At 46.6% G+C, this 27,500-nt stretch overlaps 1 protein-coding gene and 1 long non-coding RNA gene across 4 annotated transcripts in view; both read right to left on the bottom strand.

Annotated features, from left to right (window-relative positions):
- The window catches only part of LOC115153848 (uncharacterized), a 1,946-nt gene extending 1,197 nt beyond the window's left edge, over positions 1-749 (bottom strand). Inside the window, exons 1-2 of the long non-coding RNA XR_003867773.1 lie at positions 153-749; positions 1-70 (exon numbers count right to left, since the gene is read on the bottom strand). The exon at positions 1-70 is cut by the window's left edge and continues 1,197 nt beyond it. This is a non-coding gene — a long non-coding RNA (uncharacterized LOC115153848). The remainder of the gene's footprint in view (positions 71-152) is intronic.
- LOC115153847 (ubiquitin-like protein 3) overlaps positions 1-27,500 on the bottom strand; it is a 48,535-nt gene that overhangs the window by 10,931 nt on the left and 10,104 nt on the right. For all 3 annotated transcript variants that reach the window (XM_029699462.1, XM_029699460.1, XM_029699461.1), the window contains exon 2: positions 758-866. In XM_029699462.1, coding sequence (XP_029555322.1) covers positions 758-866 — 109 coding nt within the window. The remainder of the gene's footprint in view (positions 1-757; positions 867-27,500) is intronic.

Below are 27,500 nucleotides of genomic sequence, written 5' to 3'. Positions count from 1 at the left end.
CCTGGTGTCACGTGTCGTTTCCTTGTATCACGTGTAGAAATTTTGCATCCTCATGTTGTCACGCTGCCTCCTCCGTATTCTAAAAACAACTCTCCATTGGCTGTTCTCTACATCCGTATTCTAAAAACAACTCTCCATTGGCTGTTCTCTACATCCGTATTCTAAAAACAACTCTCCATTGGGCTGTTCTCTACATTAGACAACATGTAAAAGCAACATGTGAAAACATGATCTCGTGAAATAAATGAATAAACCAAATTCACTTAAATTCACTTAAGATCACATGTGAACACGTGAAATTCCTGTGTTTTTTCTGTAAGGGTCACCCATTGGCCAGTTGTAATGTGTGTCTGTGAGGTGTCACTCACCCATTGGCCAGTTGTAATGTGTGTCTGTGAGGCAGGGCCGGCCCTGGTTATAAGCGACATAAGGGGCTTTATAAAACACATTTAATAAAAGTAATTGATATCATATGAACATGGCAAAATGTGTAGAATCCGATGAAATTTGTTTTAAAATTGCTCCATTTTCTCTCCACTCCATGGCAAAATGTGTAGAATTGCAGGAAATTAACTTCATTTTTTTTCTTCTCAGCAGCCAAGAGGGGGACCGCAAAAATATTTCACCCGCAAGATGGACGCCCCCCCCCCCAAACCAAATCTTGTTTAGGGCCCCCAAAAAGATAGAGCTGGCCCTGCTGTGAGGTGTCCCCCACCCATTGGCCAGTTGTAATGTGTGTCTGTGAGGTGTCAATCACCCATTGGCCAATTGTCGTAAACGTGTTTGGCGATGTCCGCGGCCGAGTCGTTGAGGGTGAACAGGAACTCTTTCGTCTTCCCACTGACCAGGATGAGACGCAGGTTAATCTGAAACACACAGAGGGGATGAGGAGCAGGTTAATCTGAAACACACAGAGGGGATGAGGAGCAGGTTAATCTGAAACACACAGGGGGGATGAGGAGCAGGTTAATCTGAAACACACAGAGGGGATGAGGAGCAGGTTAATCTGAAACACACAGGGGGATGAGGAGCAGGTTAATCTGAAACACACAGAGGGGATGAGGAGCAGGTTAATCTGAAACACACAGGGGGATGAGGAGCAGGTTAATCTGAAACACACAGAGGGGATGAGGAGCAGGTTAATCTGAAACACACAGGGGGATGAGGAGCAGGTTAATCTGAAACACACAGAGGGGATGAGGAGCAGGTTAATCTGAAACACACAGGGGGATGAGGAGCAGGTTAATCTGAAACACACAGGGGGATGAGGAGCAGGTTAATCTGAAACACACAGGGGGATGAGGAGCTAACCACACCAACAGACCAGGCAGATTGGAGAAGAAATCACTTTAAAGCACGTGATCAAATCAGTTTATAGCTCATAGCCTGAGAAAGCCCTGCAACACACACACACACACACACACACACACACACACACACACACACACACACACACACACACACACACACACACAACCATAGCACTACAGGAATTTACAAACAATACAATCTCTCTCTCTCTCTCTCTCTCTCTCTCACAAACACACATGCACACACACACACACACACACACACACAGTACAACTACACACACACACACACACACACACACACACACGCACAACCGTAGCACTACAGGAATTTACAAACAATACAATCTCTCTCTCTCTCACAAACACACATGCACACACGCACACACACAGTACAAGTACACACACACACACACACACACACACACAACCATAGCACTACAGGAATTTACAAACAATACAATCTCTCTCTCTCACACACACACACACACACACACACACAACCATAGCACTACAGGAATTTACAAACAATACAATCTCTCTCTCTCTCTCTCTCTCACACAAACACACACACACACATACACACACACACACAGTACAAGTACACACACACACACAGACACACACACACACACACACACAACCATAGCACTACAGGAATTTACAAACAATACAATCTCTCTCTCTCTCTCTCTCTCACACACACACACACACACACACACACACACACACACACACACACACACACACACACACACACACACACACACCGTTGCCAACCTCACAACCCCAATCAACATGTAACCAGGCTGTGTGACGGTGTTTATAAACTCTTGTTAAATAAAAGGTATGTGGTATTGAGAAAAATATTTAAAAAATACACAAATGTACCTTCAGAGATACACATTTAACCTCACATGGTACATGTTCGCTAACTTGAAGGGTACATGTACGGATTATCCACCCAAAACCACTCATTACTATAATTTACAGTGTTAATTAATGACAGGAGGCTGCTGAGTGGAGGAATCATGACCAGAGGTGAACGTTTTAATACCGTTCCACTGATTCCGCTCCAGTCGTTACCACGAGCCCGTCCTCCTCAATTAACACCAACCTCCTGGTGCTGTTAATAAAATAGCACTACAATAAAAATTAAAAAAAATGCTTCATTTTGTCATTATAACAAGGTTGGTAACAAAAAAATCTGTTGCAGCTCAAGTCGACTACAAAGTCCCACAATGCAATGCTCTCTCGATGGGCTGGCTGGGTATCTAGCTACACACAATAATACCAAAGATAATATCCGTATGTGAAGTAGCTAGTTAGCTGTAAAATGGGCTAAACAAACTGCACTCTCTCACCACTCTCACCACTGACTTGCCTAGTTTAAATAAAGGTTAAATAAAAAAAGACAATAATATATATATATTATAGACAAATGTGCTAGACCGTCTGTTAAATTACACATTTCTCCAGGTAGGAATATTGTAAAAATATAACCAATGGCTCTGATTCAGATATGTCGGATTAAAAATACACATTTGGATGAATCCATTCAGTTGTGTAACTGACTAGGTATCCCCCCTTTACCCTTTCATTCGAGAGACGACAACCTCCTGAGTTATGGCGTCGGCCAGTGTTGAAATCTGATGTATGACGGACGGGTTTTTGCGATCTAAAAATATACTGAACCAAAAAATATTAAAGATGCTACAATTTCAAAGATTTTACTGAGTTACAGTTCATATCAGGAAATCAGTCAATTAAATAAATTCATTAGCGCAGACATGGGTGGGCCTGGTAGGGCATAGGTCAACCCACCGGGGAGCCGGGCCGACCCGCCGGGGAGCCGGGCCGACCCGCCGGGGAGCCGGGTCAATCCACTGGGGAGCCCGGCCGACCCGCCGGGGAGCCAGGTCAATCCACTGGGGAGCAAGGCCCAGCCAATCAGAATGAGTTTTTCCCTACGAAAGGGCTTTATTACAGACTCCTCATCACGTTGTGTGTCAAAACTGCACATTTTATTGTGGCCTTTCATTGTCCCCCAGCACAAAGTGCACCTGTGTAATGATCATGCTGTTTAATCAGATTCTTGATATGCCACACCTGTCAGGTGGATGGATTATCTTGACAAAATATCAAATGCTCACTAACAGGGATGTAAACACATTTGTGCAGAAAATTTGAGAGAAATAAGCTTTTTGTGCGTATGGAACATTTCTGGAATCTTTCATTTCAACTCATGAAACATGTGACCAACACTTTACATGTTGTTTTGATGTTTCTGTTCAGTGTAGTGACAGCGACTTTTATCACAATGCTACGTGATAACGGTCAAATTTCTGCCTGTTTAAACAGCAATGGCTAAGATACACATGAAAACATGAAATGACCCAGAGAATCGATAGGACCTGCACAATAACAATCAAAATGGGTGAATCTTTCCTTTAAGAGTATGATGGTACAATATTTTGAATTTAAAAAGGTACAATCGTCACACTCTCAACGTACAGCGATGGTTCGATTCTGTTTCTCAGGATATAAATGTATTTTGATGGTCTGTACCCTTTGCTTATCAGAAAAGCAGCTGGTAACCTAGAGGTTAATAAGAGTGTTGGGTCAGTAACACAGTTTAATATGGGCAGCTGGTAACCTAGAGGTTAATAAGAGTGTTGGGCCAGTAACACAGTTTAATATGGACAGCTGGTAACCTAGAGGTTAATAAGAGTGTTGGGTCAGTAACACAGTTTAATATGGGCAGCTGGTAACCTAGAGGTTAAGAGTGTTGGGTCAGTAACACAGTTTAATATGGGCAGGTGGTAACCTAGAGGTTAAGAGTGTTGGACCAGTAACACAGTTTAATATGGACAGCTGGTAACCTAGAGGTTAATAAGAGTGTTGGGCCAGTAACACAGTTTAATATGGACAGCTGGTAACCTAGAGGTTAAGAGTGTTGGGCCAGTAACACAGTTTAATATGGGCAGCTGGTAACCTAGAGGTTAAGAGTGTTGGACCAGTAACACAGTTTAATATGGACAGCTGGTAACCTAGAGGTTAATAAGAGTGTTGGGCCAGTAACACAGTTTAATATGGACAGCTGGTAACCTAGAGGTTAAGAGTGTTGGGTCAGTAACACAGTTTAATATGGACAGCTGGTAACCTAGAGGGTAAGAGTGTTGGGCCAGTAACACAGTTTAATATGGACAGCTGGTAACCTAGAGGTTAAGAGTGTTGGGTCAGTAACACAGTTTAATATGGACAGCTGGTAACCTAGAGGGTAAGAGTGTTGGGCCAGTAACACAGTTTAATATGGGCAGCTGGTAACCTAGAGGTTAATAAGAGTGTTGGGCCAGTAACACAGTTTAATATGGACAGCTGGTAACCTAGAGGTTAATAAGAGTGTTGGGTCAGTAACACAGTTTAATATGGACAGCTGGTAACCTAGAGGTTAATAAGAGTGTTGGGCCAGTAACACAGTTTAATATGGGCAGCTGGTAACCTAGAGGTTAAGAGTGTTGGGTCAGTAACACAGTTTAATATGGACAGCTGGTAACCTAGAGGTTAAGAGTGTTGGGTCAGTAACACAGTTTAATATGGGCAGCTGGTAACCTAGAGGTTAAGAGTGTTGGGCCAGTAACACAGTTTAATATGGACAGCTGGTAACCTAGAGGTTAAGAGTGTTGGGCCAGTAACACAGTTTAATATGGACAGCTGGTAACCTAGAGGTTAAGAGTGTTGGGCCAGTAACACCGTTTAATATGGGCAGCTGGTAACCTAGAGGTGAAGAGTGTTGGGTCAGTAACACAGTTTAATATGGGCAGCTGGTAACCTAGAGGTTAAGAGTGTTGGGCCAGTAACACAGTTTAATATGGACAGCTGGTAACCTAGAGGTTAATAAGAGTGTTGGACCAGTAACACAGTTTAATATGGGCAGCTGGTAACCTAGAGGTTAAGAGTGTTGGGCCAGTAACACTGTTTAATATAGACAGCTGGTAACCTAGAGGTTAAGAGTGTTGGGCCAGTAACACAGTTTAATATGGACAGCTGGTAACCTAGAGGTTAATAAGAGTGTTGGGTCAGTAACACAGTTTAATATGGACAGCTGGTAACCTAGAGGTTAATAAGAGTGTTGGACCAGTAACACAGTTTAATATGGGCAGCTGGTAACCTAGAGGTTAAGAGTGTTGGGCCAGTAACACAGTTTAATATGGACAGCTGGTAACCTAGAGGTTAAGAGTGTTGGGCCAGTAACACAGTTTAATATGGACAGCTGGTAACCTAGAGGTTAATAAGAGTGTTGGACCAGTAACACAGTTTAATATGGGCAGCTGGTAACCTAGAGGTTAAGAGTGTTGGGCCAGTAACACTGTTTAATATAGACAGCTGGTAACCTAGAGGTTAAGAGTGTTGGGCCAGTAACACAGTTTAATATGGACAGCTGGTAACCTAGAGGTTAATAAGAGTGTTGGGTCAGTAACACAGTTTAATATGGACAGCTGGTAACCTAGAGGTTAATAAGAGTGTTGGACCAGTAACACAGTTTAATATGGGCAGCTGGTAACCTAGAGGTTAAGAGTGTTGGGCCAGTAACACAGTTTAATATGGACAGCTGGTAACCTAGAGGTTAAGAGTGTTGGGTCAGTAATACAGTTTAATATGGACAGCTGTTGGACCAATTGCTGACTAGGTGAAACGTCTATCATTGTGCCCTTGAGCAAGGCACTGAACTCTAATAACTACTGTAAGTGACTCTGGGTAAAAGTGTCTGCTAAAATACTGAAATATCAATGTAAAAGCAATGTATTGAAGAAAGGTGCTCACAGTATGTGTACCCGCCATAAGGTACAACGATACATTTTTGCCACCTTAACGGAACTAACGGCTTTGTCACTGTGGTGGTCCCCCTAAAAAGGCACATTTGTATCATTAGCATTAGCATTAGCATTAGCATTATTAGCATGTTTCCACAGATGCTCTACTGCAACCAGGTAGGTTCCTTTCTGCTACACAAAGATAAATAACATCGTTTTTTTCCCCCCTAAGAACAGCTCAGTCTGGAGTCAGATGGTAAATAGCGAGAACAGCTCAGTCTGGAGTCAGATGGTAAATAGCAAGAACAGCTCAGTCTGGAGTCAGATGGTAAATAGCAAGAACAGCTCAGTCTGGAGTCAGATGGTAAATAGCGAGAACAGATCAGTCTGGAGTCAGATGGTAAATAGCAAGAACAGCTCAGTCTGGAGTCAGATGGTAAATAGCAAGAACAGCTCAGTCTGGAGTCAGATGGTAAATAGCAAGAACAGCTCAGTCTGGAGTCAGATGGTAAATAGCAAGAACAGCTCAGTCTGGAGTCAGATGGTAAATAGCGAGAACAGCTCAGTCTGGAGTCAGATGGTAAATAGCGAGAACAGCTCAGTCTGGAGTGAGATGGTAAATAGCGAGAACAGCTCAGTCTGGAGTCAGATGGTCAGAGTCAGATGGTAAATAGTCAGATGGTAAATAGTAAATAGCTCTCTCCCTCTCTCTCTCCCTCCCTCTCCCCCTCTATTACTCCCTCTACCTCCCTCTCTCCCTCTCTCTCTCATGTATGTCCTCTTGTGATTGTGTTATTTCATCTGATGTTAACTGATACTCTTCTGCTTTGACAATGTATTTCCTGCCAATAAAGCTTTATTGAAGATAAGAGTGTGAGCGAGACGGACAGAGAACAGGAAACGGATAAAGAGAGTCACAGAGAAGGGGGGGAGCAAAACAGACAGAAAGAAAGACGAAGAGAGAGACGGAGAGAGAGAGGGAAAAAGAGAGAGGGGGGAGAAGTCATTGCAGATTCTTGAAGTCATTGCAGCTTCTCTCTTTCGGTAACCATGGTGTTTCCACGGTGTTACTATGGCACGTCACCATGACAACAGCCGGTGCAATGGTGAGTTGCTGACATGGTAACACCTTCAACACAGAGCAACATGGATACCCATTCGTTCCTTCTCCTCCTCTCTCACACTTGGCTTCTCTCTCACTCTCGTTCTTCCTTCTCTCGCCGTGCTCTTTCTCCATCCATCTAGTCTTAAACTCTACTGCTGTTCTCCCTCGCAGGCTCCCCCCTTGCTTTTCATTCTTTCTCTCCGTCCCTCAGATTTTTCTGGTGTACCTGCTTTTCTCTCACGGCTCTACCTCCTTCCCTGAAGGCAGGCCTCTTCTCCCTCTCCTTTTCTCTCTCCCTCCCTCACTGATCTCTCTCCTTCCCTGAAGGCAGGCCTCTTCTCCCTCTCCTTTTCTCTCTCCCTCCCTCACTGATCTCTCTCCTTCCCTGAAGGCAGGCCTCTTCTCCCTCTCCTTTTCACTCTCCCTCCCTCACTGATCTCTCTCCTTCCCTGAAGGCAGGCCTCTTCTCCCTCTCCTTTTCACTCTCCCTCCCTCACTGATCTCTCTCCTTCCCTGAAGGCAGGCCTCTTCTCCCTCTCCTTTTCTCTCTCCCTCCCTCACTGATCTCTCTCCTTCCCTGAAGGCAGGCCTCTTCTCCCACTCCTTTTCTCTCTCCCTCCCTCACTGATCTCTCTCCTTCCCTGAAGGCAGGCCTCTTCTCCCTCTCCTTTTCACTCTCCCTCCCTCACTGATCTCTCTCCTTCCCTGAAGGCAGGCCTCTTCTCCCTCTCCTTTTCACTCTCCCTCCCTCACTGATCTCTCTCCTTCCCTGAAGGCAGGCCTCTTCTCCCTCTCCTTTTCTCTCTCCCTCCCTCACTGATCTCTCTCCTTCCCTGAAGGCAGGCCTCTTCTCCTTCTTTTCTCTCTCTCTCCCTCATTGCTCTCTCTCCTTCCCTGAGTGTACAATTGGCTGAGTATTGTTTCTCATGGTCTGAGAGTCTTTAGGTGCCATTTGGAGTGGCTTCCATCTGGCCACTCTACCATAAAGGCCTGATTGGTGGTGCTGCAGAGATGGTTGTCCTTCTGGAAGGTTCTCCCATCTCCCCAGATGAACTCTAGAGCTCTGTCAGAGTAACCATCAGGTTCTTGGTCACCTCCCTGACCAATGCCCTTCTCCCCCGATTGCTCAGTTTGGCCGGGCGGCCAGCTCTAGGAAGAGTCTTGGTGGTTACAAACTTATTCCATTTAAGACTGATGGAGGCCACTGTGTTCTTGGGGACCTTCGATGCTGCAGAAATGTTTTTGTACCCTTCTCCAGATCTGTGCCTCGACACAATCCTGTCTCGGAGCTCTACGGACAATTCCTTTGACCTCATGGCTTGGTTTTCGCTCTGACATGCACTGTCAACTGTGGGACATTACATAGACAGGTGTGTGCCTTTCCAAATCATACCCAATCAATTGAATTTACCACAGGTGGACTCCAATGAAGTTGTAGAAACATCTCAAGGCTGATCAATGGAAACAGGATGCACCTGAACTCAATTTCGAGTCTCATAGCAAAGGGTGCACTGCTGGAGCTAAGAACACCTGCATTTCACTGCACCTGTGTGTGTGTGTGTGTGAGTGCGTGTGCGTGCGTGCGTGCGTGCGTGTGCGTGCGTGTGTGTGTGTGTGTGTGTGTGTGTGTGTGTGTGTGTGTGTGTGTGTGTGTGTACATTAGAGAAACAGTGCAATACTCCTCGAACAGTAAACACAATGAAGAGAAAGGTGACTGTGTAAAAACAGGTTTCATGTTTACCTGCATTGACCTACAAAAACTGAAAAACTGAGTGATACAGGGAGATGGTGGGAGAGAGACAGAGAGTGAGAGTATGGGAAAGAGAGAGAGAGTGTGATGAGGGAGATGAGGGGGAGAGGGACAGAGAGAGAATAAGGGAGAGAAAGAGAGAGGCTACACTTTATCTGGATAGTCTGGACAGTCCATCTGCAGATGTTCTACTGCTGTACACTTTGTGGGGAACGGTGGAGAATTGGAACATAGCCAGACAGTCTCTCCCAACCCTCTACTGAGGCACGACCAGAATAATAATGTCAATCGCCAAGGGACATAGACCAGTACACTGCTCATCAAAGATAAGGCATAGTCATTGTTTGGCTGATTGGCGGCTTGGTAATATTTATATTTTACATGTACTGGAAGTGTGCAGAGACTCTTTCCTGTTTCTCTAGTTATGCCTTTTCGTCTCCAGCACCTTCACAAATCCGTTTCGGTTGGTAGATAGGTAGATTCTACCTATTATCGACATGTACAGATGACATTTTTACATTTACATTTTAGTCATTTAGCAGACGCTCTTATCCAGAGCGACTTACAGTAGTGAATGCATACATTTCATTATAAAAAAATTCGTACTGGTGACCAAATACAGCACAATCTCACATCGTTTCCCAGCAGCCAAATTCCACAAACACAAAACTGGAACAACTTCACTCGCCCCCAATAGGTGGCAGTATAAGATAGATGTTGAGCTTCTGTGAGGCTTTAGCGACGAGGCACGAGGTGAAGGCGAGAGGTGTAGGCGGGAGGTGTAGGCGGGAGGTGAGGCGGGAGGTGAGGCGGGAGGTGAGGCGGGAGGTAAGGCGGGAGGTGAAGGCGGGAGGTGTAGGCGGGAGATGTAGGCGGGAGGTGTAGGCGGGAGGTGAAGGCGGGAGGTGTAGGCGGGAGGTGTAGGCGGGAGGTAAGGCGGGAGGTAAGGCGGGAGGTGTAGGCGGGAGGTGTAGGCGGGAGGTGTAGGCGGGAGGTAAGGCGGGAGGTGTAGGCGGGAGGTAAGGCGGGAGGTAAGGCGGGAGGTGTAGGCGGGAGATGTAGGCGGGAGGTGAAGGCGGGAGGTGTAGGCGGGAGGTGTAGGCGGGAGGTAAGGCGGGAGGTGAAGGCGGGAGGTGAAGGCGGGAGGTGTAGGCGGGAGGTGTTGGCGGGAGGTAAGGCGGGAGGTGTAGGCGGGAGGTAAGGCACAAGGTGTAGGCGGGAGGTGTAGGCGGGAGGTAAGGCACAAGGTGTAGGCGGGAGGTGTAGGCGGGAGGTGAAGGCGGGAGGTAAGGCGGGAGGTGTAGGCGGGAGGTGAAGGCGGGAGGTGTAGGCGGGAGGTGTAGGCGGGAGGTAAGGCGGGAGGTGTAGGCGGGAGGTAAGGCGGGAGGTAAGGCGGGAGGTGTAGGCGGGAGGTGTAGGCGGGAGGTGAAGGCGGGAGCTGTAGGCGGGAGGTGTAGGCGGGAGATAAGGCGGGAGGTGTAGGCGGGAGGTGAAGGCGGGAGGTGTAGGCGGGAGGTGAAGGCGGGAGGTGTAGGCGGGAGGTGTAGGCGGGAGGTGTAGGCGGGAGGTAAGGCGGGAGGTGTAGGCGGGAGGTGAAGGCGGGAGGTGTAGGCGGGAGGTGAAGGCGGGAGGTGTAGGCAGGAGATGTAGGCGGGAGTCTCTGTACCGGTACCCCCTGTATATAGTGTCATGACGTTGGCCTGTGGGTAAGGTTTATGACCCCCCATAAATACCTTTCTCCCTTCCCCTCTCTTACTGACCCTACTGAAGGACTGCTGTCCTGTTAAATATAGAGAGTCTGGGAACATCAAACAAATGGGGAAAGGAACCATATTTTGGTAATAAAACCAGTTGGAAATATGCTTGATAACGTAATGAGTATGTATGTCAGTTCATTGTTATCTGTGACATTATGACTGATGACAGGACGACATAAACTGTACCTGGGAAAGTATACACCCTCCAGTTATCAGAGTCACATGGAATTGTTATGCAATTGAAATGTTTGATATTGAAATTGTTTGTTAGGAGATTAAATGTAATTTTAGCTTCCAAATGAGAGATTTGGGTTTTCATAAGGAAAGTGCCCTGCTTGATCAGTGGCCCACCCCTGTGAAGAGGAGGGGTTATAAACGATGAAACACATCCTTCCCCCTCTCCACTATATAAGCCTTTGACGAAAAGATAACCAGGTGGTTCCAGTACGGGAGGTCTGCAGCCTCTACGTTAGAAGGACACACATGTCAAGGACAGAACTAAGCCAACCTCGGCGTGAGCTATGGTATGAACTGGTATGAACTTTGAGCTTATTCACTACAGAAGTGATACTTCCTAGCCGTTGAGTTAGCAGCGGCCGCTGTTGACGTGGGCTAGGAAAGGACGGACGACGGATCCAGTCTAACAGACGGACGAAGATACCACCACGTATCCAATTTCCCACCAGAGTCATTCTTAAGAGTTTACAGGAAGATCTGTTGGCCAACCCGGCCAGCATCTACGACCAATCTACCGAAGCGCAGCTCAGAGTAAATATTTATTGCATTTTCCTTTTCCAAATGGGCGGTAATTTAGAATGCATAAGATAATGTATTTACGATAGCATAGCTGCTGTTTGTGGTTCCTAAGTCTTCCCGCTCTTTCATTCAAGCCCAACCCCCCTTTCCTTTGTGTAACCAGGTTCCGTCCACCGGGACGTTTTCTGTATGACATCATTTGTATTCTGTGTGATTAGTTTAGGTATTTAGTAAATAAATAATTAAACCCAATTTTGTATTGCTGATTCAACTTGTTAGCCAGGGTTCGTGAAGATAACCAAGAATTTACAACTTTCATTATGAGACTGAAAATAAGACAAGGGTTAATATTGACTGCTATCGATGTAAAATATTACTAAGTATTTTAAGAGTTTATTCGGAAGATAACAGCTCTATAAACGTTCTTCCGTGGTGCCCCGACTTTCTAGTTAATTACATTTACATGATTAGCTTAATCAGGTAATATTAATTACAGAGAAATCATTTTATAAGTTAGCATGCCATATCACTTAATCCGGCATAGCCAAAGACACGACAATAGCATCCACATTGACTCTGTACCGGTACCCCCTGTATATAGCCTCCACATTGACTCTGTACCGTAACACCCTGTATATAGCCTCCACATTGACTCTGTACCGGTACCCCCTGTATATAGCCTCCACATTAACTCTGTACCGGTACCCCCCTGTATATAGCCTCCACATTGACTCTGTACCAGTACACCCTGTATATAGCCTCCACATTGACTCTGTACCGGTACCCCCTGTATATAGCCTCCACATTGACTCTGTACCGTAACACCCTGTATATAGCCTCCACATTGACTCTGTACCGTAACACCCTGTATATAGCCTCCACATTGTTATTTAGTGCTGCTCTTTAACTATTAGTTATTCTTATCTCTTATTTATTTTTTATTTTTTTTCTTAAAACTGCATTGTTGGTTAATTAAGGGCTTGTAAGTAAGCATTTCACTGTAAGGTCTAGACTTGTTGTATTCGGCACGTGACAAATAAACATTTGATTTGAAGAAGATGTGTGCTTGTTTTTAAAAGGAGACATTTCAATAGCACACATACAGTGAGAAAATACCCACCTACAAAAAAAAATACAATTCAGGAATGTACTGCTTTGCTGAACGGACAGTAAACAGCTGAAGGACAGAATGACCTCTGTTGCAGAGAAATTGACTGAGGCTTAGGATCTTAGCTAGGCATAAGGCCTTTGCCGACGCAGACGTACTGAAAGAGTGCTTCTTTTTTTTGTCTTCAGTCTTCAGCTGAAATAATGTATGATGACTTCAGTAACAAAGATGTTATTTTGAAGCAAACAAAAAGGAGTACAACTATCGGACAACCATAATAAGAAGGGTTGAAGATAATCTCACCAGTGTTTCAGCATAGCATTGGATGGCTCAGCTATATTCAAATGTACTGTACGCCTGAAGGTACCATGTTCATCTGTACAAACAATAGTACGCAAGTATAAACACCCTACGATCTTTGTCCCCATGTGCAGTTGCAAACCGTAGTCTGGCTTTTTTTATGGCGGTTTTGGAGCAGTGGCTTCTTCCTTGCTGAGCGGCCTTTCAGGTTATGTCGATATAGGACTCGTTTTATTGTGGATATAGATACATTTGTACCTGTTTCCTCCAGCATCTTCACAAGGTCCTTTGCTTTTGTTCTGGGATTGATTTGCACTTTTTGCATCAAAGTACGTTCATCTCTAGGAGACAGAACGTGTCTCCTTCCTGAGCGGTTTGATGGCTGTGTGGTCCCATGGTGTTTATAACTTGCGTACTATTGTTTGTACAGATGAACGTGGTACCTTCAGGCGTTTGGGAATTGTTCCCAAGGATGAACCAGACTTGTGGAGGTCTACAATCCTTTTTCTGAGGTCTTTGCTGATTTCTTTCGTTTTCCCATGATGTCAAGCAAAGAGGCACTGAGTTTGAAGGTAGGCCTTGAAATACATCCACAGGTACACCTCCAATTGACTCAAATGATGTCAATTAGCCTATCAGATGCTTCTAAAGCCATGACATCATTTTATGGAATTTTCCAAGCTGTTTAAAGGCACAGTCAACTTAGTGTATGTAGTGTATGTAAATGTGTGGAGTGGTTGAAAAACGAGTTTTAATGACTCCAACCAAAGTGTATGTAAACTTCCCGACTTCAATTGTATCTCTATAATCTCATCACATTAAGAAACCACACCACTGCTCTGTATAGGCAACTCATTAACAATGCATATAGGGAAGTCATACCACTGCTCTCTATAGGTAACTCATCAACAATGCACATAGGGAAGTCATACCACTGCTCTCTGTATAGGCAACTCATTTAGAAAACAGAGCAGCGCTTTATCACGGACAGACATCCGTCCATCTTAGCTACTGCTGTATCAATATGTTTAGACCATGACAGTGTACAATCCAGGGTTACACCAAGCTGTTTAGTCACCTCAACTTGCTCAATTTCCACATTTTATTCATTACAATATTTAGTTAAGGTTTAGGATTTAGTTCAGGTTTGTCCCAAATACAACGCTTTTAGTTTTTACAATATTTAGGGCTAGCTTATTACTTGCCACCCATTCTAAAACTGACAGCAGTGATTTATCTCGCTGTTGTAGCTGACGTGTTTAATGTTGAGTGATCCGCATACACAGACACACAGGCTTTACTCAAAGCCAGTGGCAGGTCATTAGTGAAAATATTTTAAAAAGTAAGGGGCCTAGACAGCTGCCCTGGGGAACTCCTGATTCTACCTGGATTATGATGGAGAGGCTTCCATTAAAGAACACCCTCTGTGTTCTGTTAGACAGGGAACTCTCAATCCATGATATGGCAGAAGGTGTAAAGCCATAACACGTACGTTTTTTTTAAACAGCAGACTATTATCGATAATGTCAAAAGCCAGACTGAAGTCTAATAAACAGCTCCCAGAATAGGGCTGGGAGATATACAAATTAATTCGATTCATTCTAATTTATGTTTATGCGCGATATTCCAAATGACTGTATCGTTTTTATGAGTGTTTATGTCCGCTTGTTCTCATGTTGTCTCCTTCACTCGTCTCCTTCACTCGTCTCCTTCACTCCTATGTGCTGTGCGTACTATTGTATTTATTTCTGTTGTTAAATGGGAAACAGCACGTTAGTTGTGCAGGGCTTAACGATATTGATGGCTGTCGATGGCAAAATCTGTAGCATGAAGACAATTGTGTTAGCAGTGGGCTTATGTGACCATTACGTCGGTGTATGCTAGCTAACACACTTATCTACAGCAATCATATGCCAAAGCACATTCCATAAAGCCCCTCAATCCCTAACAGGTACCATAAACCCACACATGTATAAATCAGTAACGCACAGCAAACTTGTACACATTGTAAAATATAAATATAAAACAGTATTTAGAACGTGACCTACTCCTTGCATCACATTTTCATACTGGGAAGACCTGACGTTCTCGATCTCCCCCTATCTGCAAGCGGGGCAAATCACAACACACCTTATTGTCATCAGTTGAACCAACCAATACGAATGCTTGAACATTAAATAGACATTTCTTTAGAGGCAAGTGGAAACATAACCAACCTTGTTACATTCTCCCCTGCTGAATTACACTTGCATACTATAAAGAAACAAAATGAGGTATGCAATACCTTGCAATACATATGACACCAAATATTCCAGTGCAAAGACTATTCTCTAAAGAGAAATTAGGGGAATTCAAAGATCCCGTAGGAAAACATGCTTGTTACATGTTCAGTACACTCAGTGACAATAAGAACCTCAGACAGAAAAACCTTGGCCTACTTGACCCAGAGATCTGTATCTAATGACGAGATGCATATCTCCGCTCTAACAATGGTAGTCGTTGTCCCAATGGCGGGAAGGCCGGCAACAAGCTTAGGGTCCAAAATAAACCCATAGAAACGCATTGACCTTATTTTGGACTGATTTTTGCTGAAGTGAAACTTCGCCTCTTCCTCTATGGTTTACGCACACCAAGCCCCTCCCCCTGCCTCTCACACCAACAAAGTTGAGAGATCACATCTTTCTCTCTGACAAGCGGTTTCAACTCGCTATTTGCTTTTGAGGTTTGGTCCCAAAAAAATCGGTCATACGGACACCAAAATACATGGAGACATTATTTTACTGTTAAGTTAACTTGTCTAACAATACCCTTTTTATGTCTCAACTACTCAAATTGCACGCAGAGCAGACACTACTAAAATGAGAGTATCAATAAACATTGATAATGGAAAAAAAATGCTCAGTTCGTGTCGACATTGGCAGCATTTTTAGCCAAAGACTGTTATACTAGCTGTCTAGTCCGTGTTTTATTAAATGTGCAATTGGGCATAAAACACAATTATATAAGGAATTGGCAACTCGTTCTCATTCTGAGAAAATAAGGTAGGCCACTTGATTTCAACATCTGAACAAAGTGAACAGGCTAACATGTCGTTCAAACAGTTGGAGACAGACATAATGGTGTGTTCCTAACAATTCAGCTGTTCTATTGTACTTTGTTAGCTAGAAAATAGATCCAAGCTGGCTAAACATGAAATATAAACATTCGCTGGTTACTCACTAGCTTCGTGGGCTGGAGAGATTGTTGATGAGACCTGTGTTCATTTTCTATATACTAACGCCTGCTACAAGAAGTTAGTCGTTATTAGTGAATGTGCATTATGCTGTAGGTTCTAGGTAAATGTGTGACAAAAAAAAGGCCTTTTTCATAGACTTGAAAAGCCAGATTAGCGATTATTGCAACAAAAATAGCAGTTAAAACTATTTTGATAAAATAATGAAATTATTAGTGGGTCTTAAGGTTGTGGAAGACATATTTAGTCTTGTTATAACTATTTAATCTCTGAATTCATTCAATTATTGCTGACTGTTGGAAATGTAGTGTGTTGGACCTTTAATTGTACAACAATGCTTATTTAGAGAAAACATTTTAAAAAAATCTATTTATATTTATCGTGAATAAGTTTAAAAAAAAATGGAGATATGGTTTTTATGCCATATCAGCCAGCCCTATCCCAGAATATTTTTAGCAATTTCGTTCAGCCAATCATCAGTCATTTGTGTAAAATGCCTGTTAAGTATCTTAACATTTATCTCAATGTTGGAATATGTAAATAATAGTAATGTGAAATTTATATTAGAGTATGTAATTTGTAAAAATATTCAAGGAAATTTTTTAATTTGCGGTGTACAAATTCAACATGATGAACAGGAATGACATTTACTCTCACGGATGGCCAAGAATAACTATCCAAAAGCCACACCCCTAATGGGCCACACCTCCTAATTAAAAAAAAACAGCTGCTAGGTCAACCCAAATGAAGGTAAAAAATACCAACTGATACAGTAGTTAAATTTACCCATGTTTGGATAATCCAAATAATCCAACTGGCTGGGTCAAAATAAACCCAACATGTGTTCTGTCCACTATACCAGCGCTGGGTTACCTCTCCATCACTCTCTCTTCTCTCTCCCATCCTCTCTCTTCTCTCTCCATCCCTCTCTCTCTTCTCTCTCCATCACCCTCTCTTCTCTCCTCCCCTAATTATTCCTGTGTAGAGCAGGCTGGTCTGAAAGCACACTGTGTCCTGACTAATTAACCTGTTATTATTAGAGCAGGCTGGTCTGAAAGCACACTGTGTCCTGACTAGTTAACCTGTTATTATTAGAGCAGGCTGGTCTGAAAGCACACTGTGTCCTAACTAGTTAACCTGTTATTATTAGCCTGTGTGAGGTACAGTCCAGGTTGAGGCTCAGCTGTATGGCACTCTGTGCCTGTCCGCGTGTGTGAGAGAAGAGCGATGAGGAGAGATGGAATCTATCAGATGGAGATGAAGACTGGTGAGAGAGGAACGAGGGATGGCTGACAAGAGTAATAGGACAGATGAGCATATTAAAGAGGGGATGAGGAGGGGAAGGGCAGAGGAGAGGAGAGAGGGGATGGGCAGATGAGAGGAGAGAGGGGATGGGCAGATGAGAGGAGAGAGGGGATGGGCAGAGGAGAGGAGAGAGGGGATGGGCAGATGAGAGGAGAGAGGGGATGGGCAGATGAGAGGAGAGAGGGGAAGGGCAGAGGAGAGAGGGGATGGGCAGAGGAGAGGAGAGAGGGGATGGGCAGAGGAGAGGAGAGAGGGGATGGGCAGAGGAGAGGAGAGAGGGGATGGGCAGATGAGAGGAGAGAGGGGATGGGCAGATGAGAGGAGAGAGGGGATGGGCAGATGAGAGGAGAGAGGGGATGGGCAGAGGAGAGGAGAGAGGGGATGGGCAGATGAGAGGAGAGAGGGGGGGCAGATGAGAGGGAGAGGGAGGGCAGAGGAGAGAGGGGAGGGCAGAGGAGAGGAGGAGGGATGGGCAGAGGAGAGGAGAGAGGGGATGGGCAGAGGAGAGGAGAGAGGGGAGGGCAGAGGAGAGGAGAGAGGGGAGGGCAGAGGAGAGGAGAGAGGGGATGGGCAGAGGAGAGGAGAGAGGGGAAGGGCAGAGGAGAGGAGAGAGGGGATGGGCAGAGGAGAGGAGAGAGGGGAAGGGCAGAGGAGAGGAGAGAGGGGAAGGGCAGATGAGAGGAGAGAGGGGAAGGGCAGAGGAGAGGAGAGAGGGGATGGGCAGAGGAGGAGAGAGGGGAAGGGCAGAGAGAGGAGAGAGGGGTGGGCAGAGGAGAGAGAGGGGAAGGGCAGATAGAGGAGAGAGGGGATGGGAGGAGAGGAGAGAGGGGAAGGGCAGAGGAGAGGAGAGAGGGGAAGGGCAGATGAGAGGAGGGGATGGGCGAGGAGAGAGGGGATGGGCAGAGGAGAGGAGAGAGGGATGGGCAGAGGAGAGGAGAGAGGGGAAGGGCAGAGGAGAGGAGAGAGGGGATGGGCAGATGAGAGGAGAGAGGGGAAGGGCAGAGGAGAGAGGGGATGGGCAGAGGAGAGGAGAGAGGGGATGGCAGAGGAGAGGAGAGAGGGGATGGGCAGAGGAGAGGAGAGAGGGGATGGGCAGAGGAGAGGAGAGAGGGGATGGGCAGAGGAGAGAGGGAAGGGCAGAGGAGAGGAGAGAGGGGATGGGCAGAGGAGAGAGGGGATGGGCAGAGGAGAGGAGAGAGGGGAGGGGCAGATGGAGAGGAGAGAGGGGATGGGCAGAGGAGAGAGGGGAGGGGCAGATGAGAGGAGAGAGGGAAGGAGAGGAGAGGAGAGAGGGGAAGGGCAGAGGAGAGGAGAGAGAGGGGATGGGCAGAGAGAGAGGAGGGGATGGGCAGATGGATGGAGAGAGGGGATGGGCAGATGGATGGAGAGAGGGGATGGGCAGAGGAGAGGAGAGAGGGGAAGGGCAGAGGAGAGAGGGGATGGGCAGATGAGAGGAGAGAGGGGAAGGGCAGAGGAGAGGAGAGAGGGGATGGGCAGAGGAGAGGAGAGAGGGGAAGGGCAGAGGAGAGGAGAGAGGGGATGGGCAGAGGAGGAGAGAGGGGATGGGCAGATGAGAGGAGAGAGGGGAAGGGCAGAGGAGAGGAGAGAGGGGAAGGGCAGAGGAGAGGAGAGAGGGGATGGACAGAGGAGAGGAGAGAGGGGATGGGCAGATGAGAGGAGAGAGGGGAAGGGCAGAGGAGAGGAGAGAGGGGATGGGCAGAGGAGAGGAGAGAGGGGATGGGCAGAGGAGAGGGAGAGGGGAAGGGCGATGAGAGGAGAGGAGGGGATGGGCAGATGAGAGGAGAGAGGGGATGGGCAGATGAGAGGAGAGAGGGGATGGGCAGATGAGAGGAGAGAGGGGGATGGGCAGATGAGAGGAGAGAGGGGATGGGCAGATGAGAGGAGAGAGGGGATGGGCAGATGAGAGGAGAGAGGGGATGGGCAGATGAGAGGAGAGAGGGATGGGCAGATGAGAGGAGAGAGGGGGATGGGCAGATGAGAGGAGAGAGGGGAAGGACAGATGAGAGAGGGGAAGGGCAGAGAGGAGAGGAGAGAGGGGATGGGCCAGAGGAGAGAGGGGATGGACAGAGGAGAGAGGGGATGGGCAGATGAGAGGAGAGAGGGATGGGGCAGATGAGAGGAGAGAGGGGATGGGCAGAGGAGAGGAGAGAGGGGATGGGCAGATGAGAGGAGAGAGGGATGGGCAGATGAGAGGAGAGAGGGGATGGGCAGATGAGAGGAGAGAGGGGATGGGCAGATGAGAGGAGAGAGGGGATGGGCAGAGGAGAGAGGGGATGGGCAGAGGAGAGGAGAGAGGGGAAGGGCAGAGGAGAGGAGAGAGGGGATGGGCAGATGAGAGGAGAGAGGGGAAGGGCAGAGGAGAGAGGGGATGGGCAGAGGAGAGGAGAGAGGGGATGGGCAGAGGAGAGGAGCGAGGGGATGGGCAGAGGAGAGGAGAGAGGGGATGGGCAGAGGAGAGAGGGGATGGGCAGAGGAGAGGAGAGAGGGGAAGGGCAGAGGAGAGGAGAGAGGGGATGGGCAGAGGAGAGAGGGGATGGGCAGAGGAGAGAGGGATGGGCAGAGGAGAGGAGAGAGGGGAAGGGCAGATGAGAGGAGAGAGGGGATGGGCAGAGGAGAGAGGGGATGGGCAGATGAGAGGAGAGAGGGGAAGGGCAGAGGAGAGGAGAGAGGGGAAGGGCAGAGGAGAGGAGAGAGGGGATGGGCAGATGAGAGGAGAGAGGGGATGGGCAGATGGATGGAGAGAGGGGATGGGCAGATGGATGGAGAGAGGGGATGGGCAGAGGAGAGGAGAGAGGGGAAGGGCAGAGGAGAGAGGGGATGGGCAGATGAGAGGAGAGAGGGGAAGGGCAGAGGAGAGGAGAGAGGGGATGGGCAGAGGAGAGGAGAGAGGGGAAGGGCAGAGGAGAGGAGAGAGGGGATGGGCAGAGGAGAGAGGGGATGGGCAGATGAGAGGAGAGAGGGGAAGGGCAGAGGAGAGGAGAGAGGGGAAGGGCAGAGGAGAGGAGAGAGGGGATGGACAGAGGAGAGGAGAGAGGGGATGGGCAGATGAGAGGAGAGAGGGGAAGGGCAGAGGAGAGGAGAGAGGGGATGGGCAGAGGAGAGGAGAGAGGGGATGGGCAGAGTAGAGGAGAGAGGGAAGGGCAGATGAGAGGAGAGAGGGGATGGGCAGATGAGAGGAGAGAGGGGATGGGCAGATGAGAGGAGAGAGGGGATGGGCAGATGAGAGGAGAGAGGGGATGGGCAGATGAGAGGAGAGAGGGGATGGGCAGATGAGAGGAGAGAGGGGGATGGGCAGATGAGAGGAGAGAGGGGATGGGCAGATGAGAGGAGAGAGGGGATGGGCAGATGAGAGGAGAGGGGATGGGCAGATGAGAGGAGAGAGGGGAAGGACAGATGAGAGAGGGGAAGGGCAGAGGAGAGGAGAGAGGGGATGGGCAGAGGAGAGAGGGGATGGACAGAGGAGAGAGGGGATGGGCAGATGAGAGGAGAGAGGGGATGGGCAGATGAGAGGAGAGAGGGGATGGGCAGAGGAGAGGAGAGAGGGGATGGGCAGATGAGAGGAGAGAGGGGATGGGCAGATGAGAGGAGAGAGGGGATGGGCAGATGAGAGGAGAGAGGGGATGGGCAGAGGAGAGGAGAGAGGGGAAGGGCAGATGAGAGGAGAGAGGGGATGGGCAGATGAGAGGAGAGAGGGGATGGGCAGATGAGAGGAGAGAGGGGATGGGCAGATGAGAGGAGAGAGGGGATGGGCAGATGAGAGGAGAGAGGGGATGGGCAGATGAGAGGAGAGAGGGGATGGGCAGATGAGAGGAGAGAGGGGATGGGCAGATGAGAGGAGAGAGGGGAAGGACAGATGAGAGAGGGGAAGGGCAGAGGAGAGGAGAGAGGGGATGGGCAGAGGAGAGAGGGGATGGACAGAGGAGAGAGGGGATGGGCAGATGAGAGGAGAGAGGGGATGGGCAGATGAGAGGAGAGAGGGGATGGGCAGAGGAGAGGAGAGAGGGGATGGGCAGATGAGAGGAGAGAGGGGATGGGCAGATGAGAGGAGAGAGGGGATGGGCAGATGAGAGGAGAGAGGGGATGGGCAGAGGAGAGGAGAGAGGGGATGGGCAGAGGAGAGGAGAGAGGGGATGGGCAGAGATGTTCTCCCTTGTTTCCCCTTCCTTTCTTTCTGTTCCTTCCTTCCTTCCTTCCTTTCTTCCTTCCTTCCTTCCTTCCTTTCTTCCTTCCTTCCTTCCTTCCTTACATACAGTGCTGTCAGAAAGTCTTCATACCCCTTGACTTGTTCCTCATTTTGTTGTGTTACAGCCTGAATTCAAAATGGATTCTATATTATTTTTTTCTCACCAATCTACACACAATACCCGGAAAATGACAAAGTGGAAACGTTTTTTGAAATTTTAGCAAATTCATTGAAAATGAAATACAGAAATCTCTCATTTACATACAGTGCCAGTCAAACGTTTGGACACACCTACTCATTCAATGGTTTATATTTTCTTTTTACTATTTTCTACATTGTACAATCATCGTGAAGACATCAAAACTATGAAAAAACACATATGGAATCATGTAGTAACCCAAAAAGTGTTAAACAAATCAAAATATATTTTATATTTTAGATGCTTCAAAGTAGCCACCCTTTGCCTTAATGACAGCTTTGCACAGTCTTGGCATTCTCTCAACCAGCTTCATGAGGTAGTCACATGGAATGCATTTCAATTTTAACAGGTGTGCCTTGTTAAAAGTTAATTAGGTAGCGATTACAGCTGTGAGTCTTTCTGGGTAAGTGTCTAAGAGTGATTACAGCTGTGAGTCTCTAAGAGTTTTCCATACCTGGATTGTGAAACATTTTCCCATTATAATTATTTTTTTAATTCTTCAAGCTCTGTCAAATTGGCTGTTGATCATTGCTAGACAACCATTTTCAGGTCTTGCCATAGATTTTCAAGAAGATTTAAGTAAAAACGGTAACTTGGCCACTCAGGAACATTCACAGTCTTCTTGGTAAGCAACTCCAGTGTAGATTTGGCCTTGTGTTTTAGGTTATTGTCCTGCTGAAAGGTGAATTCCTCTCCCAGTGTCTGGTGGAAAGCAGACTGAACCAGGTTTTCCTCTAGGATTTTGCCTGTGCTTAGCTCCATTCTGTATCTTTTTATCCTGAAAACTCCCCAGTCCTTAAGAATTACAAGTATACCCATAACATGATGCAGCCACCACTATGCTTGAAAATATGGAGTGTGGCACTCAGTGATGTGTTGTGTTGGATTTGCCCCAAACAACACTTTATGTTCAGGACGAAAAGTTAATTGCGTTGTCACATTTTTTTCAGCTTTACTTTGGTGCCTTGTTGCAAACAGGATGCATGTTTTGGAATATTTTTATTCTGTACAGTCTACAATCACAGTGTACAATCACTCTGTCATTTAGGTTAGTATTGTGGAGTAACTACAATGTTGTTGATCCATCCTGTTTTTTTCTATCACAGCCATTAAAATCTGCAACTGTTTTAAGGTCACCGTTGGTCTCATGGTGAAATCCCTCAGCGGTTTCCTTCCTCTACGGCAACTGAGTTAGGAAGGACGTCTGTATCTTTGTGGTGACTGGGTTAGAGATGCATTAGAAGCCACATTGACAGCATCCACTTTGAGAAGCAGTCTTTCCATTGTTGATAGGCGTGGAAGTTCTCAGGGATGAAATGTGCAGATTGACGAATGGACGCCCAATTCGCCTGCCTAATGTATCATACTGTTTTTTTAATTCATCGTGTGACCGCTGACTGCAGGGCATTGTGGGATTTTTTTTTTTTTACGAAGTTAGAGCTGATTTGGAGAAGACCTCAAACACAACTTTTAGAACATTATAATATTATGATAATTGATTTAAGAGTTTGTAATTTGGGGATTTTTTCTAGGGGTGCTGCTCTAAGTTACTATTTATTATATGTTGTTCCTGGCATTGAGAAATAGGTGCTACATTGTTCTTTAAATGTGTTGATGTTTAGCTCTAACAGGTTCACAACAACACCGTAGTAAAACCACCTAACTGTAGTCAAACCACCTAGCTGTAGTAAAACCACCTAGCTGTAGTAAAACCACCTAACTGTAGTAAAACCACCTAACTGTAGTAAAACCACCTAGCTGTAGTAAAACCACCTAGCTGTAGTATATTAAGATACTAAGTGAGTGATAAGGCAGATGTAGGTAGGCCATGCTCTGTCTGGAGGCGAAAGAAACACACCTGTTTAGGAGAGGTGCTGGCTAGCAGAGTAGAACACCTGTTTAGGAGAGGTGCTGGCTAGCAGAGTAGAACACCTGTTTAGGGGAGGTGCTGGCTAGCAGAGTAGAACACCTGTTTAGGAGAGGTGCTGGCTAGCAGAGTAGAACACCTGTTTAGGAGAGATGTTGGCTAGCAGAGTAGAACACCTGTTTAGGAGAGGTGCTGGCTAGCAGAGTAGAACACCTGTTTAGGAGAGGTGCTGGCAGAGTAGAACACCTGTTTAGGAGAGGTGCTGGCTAGCAGAGTAGAACACCTGTTTAGGAGAGGTGCTGGCAGAGTAGAACACCTGTTTAGGAGAGGTGCTGGCTAGCAGAGTAGAACACCTGTTTAGGAGAGGTGCAGGCTAGCGGAGTAGAACACCTGTTTTGGAGAGGTGCTGGCAGAGTAGAACACCTGTTTAGGAGAGGTGCTGGCTAACAGAGTAGAACACCTGTTTAGGAGAGGTGCTGGCTAGCAGAGTAGAACACCTGTTTAGGAGAGGTGCTGGCTAGCAGAGTAGAACACCTGTTTAGGAGAGGTGCTGGCTAGCAGAGTAGAACACCTGTTTAGGAGAGGTGCTGGCTAGCAGAGTAGAACACCTGTTTAGGAAAGGTGCTGGCTAGCAGAGTAGAACACCTGTTTAGGAGAGGTGCTGGCTAGCAGAGTAGAACACCTGTTTAGGAGAGGTAATAACCATTGTTTCGACAGACAATCTGTCTTTATCAGGGTATGAAGATGTTAACTGTCTTATAGTTTACTGTTGTTTTATCTCTGGACCTTTTAACCGCTGGACCAAGGTCTCTTATGAACCAAGGTCTCTTATGTACCAAGGTCTCTCTCTTATGAACCAAGGCCTCTCTCTTATGAACCAAGGTCTCTTATGAACCAAGGCCTCTTATGAACCAAGGTCTCTTATGAACCAAGGTCCCTTATGAACCAAGGTCTCTTATGTACCAAGGCCTCTCTCTTATGAACCAAGGTCTCTTATAAACCAAGGCCTCTCTCTTATGAACCAAGGCCTCTCTCTTATGAACCAAGGCCTCTCTCTTATGAACCAAGGTCTCTTATAAACCAAGGCCTCTCTCTTATGAACCAAGGCCTCTCTCTTATGAACCAAGGCCTTTTATGAACCAAGGTCTCTTATGTACCAAGGCCTCTCTCTTATAAACCAAGGCCTCGCTCTTATGAACCAAGGCCTCTCTCTTATGAACCAAGGCCTCTTATGAACCAAGGCCTCTCTCTTATGAACCAAGGCCTCTCTCTTATGAACCAAGGCCTCTTATGAACCAAGGCCACTCTCTTATGAACCAAGGTCTCTTATGTCATCAGGTTAGGTTGTATGTAACACATATTTACAGACAGACAGGACAGGGAGACAGACAGGAAAGAGAGACAGACAGGATCTGAGGGCAGACAGGACAGAGAGAAAGACAGGATCTGAGGTTAGACAGGGCAGAGAGACAGACAGGCTCTGAGTGGTGACAGGCTCTGAGTGGAGACAGGGAAGAGAGACAGACAGGTTAGAGAGCCAGACAGGGCAGGGAGACAGACATGAGCTGAGGGCAGACGGGGAATTGAGACAGACGGGCAGAGATCACAGACGGGCAGAGGGGCAGACGGGGCAGGGAGACAGACAGGGACAGACAGGGAACACAGAGGTCAGCACAGTCAAACACAGGTGACTCATTACTAGCTAGCTTACTGTCATTTTGCCATTGTGTTGAAACTGCACACACACACACACACACACACACACACACACACACACACACACACACACACACACACACACACTCAGAGAACATGGCTTATGTAGAGAAATCCTTGCTGAGGGCATTGTCTCTAATATTGTCTCTCTCATCAATGGACTGCTGTTATGTGAGCAAGTTATCATAGTTTTTTTGGTGTGTGTGTGTGTGTGTGTGTGTGTGTGTGTGTGTGTGTGTGTGTGTGTGTGTGTGTGTGTGTGTGTGTGTGTGTGTGTGTGTGTGTGTGTGTGTGTGTGTGTGTGTGTGTGTGTTCAACCTGTTGCATAAATCCTAGACACTGTGCATGTGAAGGTCAAACCTCCTCAGAAATACTATTGTTACAGTCCGCCCGTCCGTCCTTCTGCTTGCCTGTCTGTCTGTCTGTCTGCCTGCCTGCCTGCCTGCCTGCCTGCCTGCCCGCCCGCCCGTCTGTCTGAACAACTATTTAACTTGCAGTGAAAGCGTACGGGCCATTCTCTCTCGGACCAAGCTTCTTATTTATAGTGCATTTCCAATGGTGATTTACCAGCAAGTCTGACTTTAGTGTTTCTACGTCCGCGACCGGCTCCTGGGACTCTCTGGTCCATGGCTTCAGGGAACCTCCCCTGACTTGTGACCAAGGCAATGCTGCTGGGGCCCATTTACATAACAATGGCTAACCGTGAACTTTGGTTTACACCTTCGACGGTAAACACCTTCTCACATAACAGATGTTTTTGTTTGTTTGATTATTCAGAGTTTGTTGATTCTGCTCCTCACTGTCAGGCTCTCAGTGGAAACACCATGTCCCTGGTATTACATTACGTTAAACAAGGGTGTAGTGCAACAACTGGTGTTACAGTCCAAGAGCAGCATACCTTCTTCTGAAAGGGTGTGGAGCAGTGGTATGACTTCCCTATTTGCATTGTTGATGAGTTGCCTATACAGAGAGCAGTGGTATGACTTCCCTATGTGCATTGTTAATGAGTTGCCTATACAGAGAGCAGTGGTATGACTTCCCTATTTGCATTGTTGATGAGTTGCCTATACAGAGAGCAGTGGTATGACTTCCCTATTTGCATTGTTGATGAGTTGCCTATACAGAGCAGTGGTATGACTTCTCTATTTGCATTGTTAATGAGTTGCCTATACAGAGAGCAGTGGTATGACTTCCCTATTTGCATTGTTAATGAGTTGCCTATACAGAGAGCAGTGGTATGACTTCTCTATTTGCATTGTTAATGAGTTGCCTATACAGAGAGCAGTGGTATGACTTCTCTATTTGCATTGTTAATGAGTTGCCTATACAGAGAGCAGTGGTATGACTTCTCTATTTGCATTGTTAATGAGTTGCCTATACAGAGAGCAGTGGTATGACTTCCCTATATGCATTGTTGATGAGTTGCCTATACAGAGAGCAGTGGTATGACTTCTCTATTTGCATTGTTAATGAGTTGCCTATACAGAGAGCAGTGGTATGACTTCTCTATTTACATTGTTAATGAGTTGCCTATACAGAGAGCAGTGGTATGACTTCCCTATATGCATTGTTGATGAGTTGCCTATACAGAGAGCAGTGGTATGACTTCTCTATTTGCATTGTTAATGATTTGCATATACAGAGAGCAGTGGTATGACTTCTCTTTGTGCATTGTTAACAGTACTATCAACAAAACAAGTCCTACAGGCCCTGGTTTTATAACACCTGGACTACTGCCAAGTCATTTGGCCCAGAACAGAACAGCACGGCTAACCCTTAAATGTACACAGAGAGCTAATATCAATAACATGCATGTGAATCTCTCCTGGCTCAAAGTAGAGGAGAGATTGACCTCATCACTACTTGTCTTTGTGAAAGGTATTGACATGTTGAAAGCACCGAGCTGTCTGTTTAAATGACCAGCACACAGCTCAGACACCCATGACTACCCCACAAGACATGCCACCAGAGGTCTGTTTAAACTACTGGCACACAGCTCAGACACCCATGCATACCCCACAAGACATGCCACCCGAGGTCTCGTCACAGTCCCCAAACCCAGAACAGACTCTGGGAA

The sequence above is a fragment of the Salmo trutta genome, chromosome 19, assembly GCF_901001165.1.
Source record: "Salmo trutta chromosome 19, fSalTru1.1, whole genome shotgun sequence".
NCBI lineage: Eukaryota > Metazoa > Chordata > Actinopteri > Salmoniformes > Salmonidae > Salmo > Salmo trutta.
Note: the sequence above shows the minus strand (reverse complement) of the source record. Positions and strands in the feature narration are given on the sequence as shown.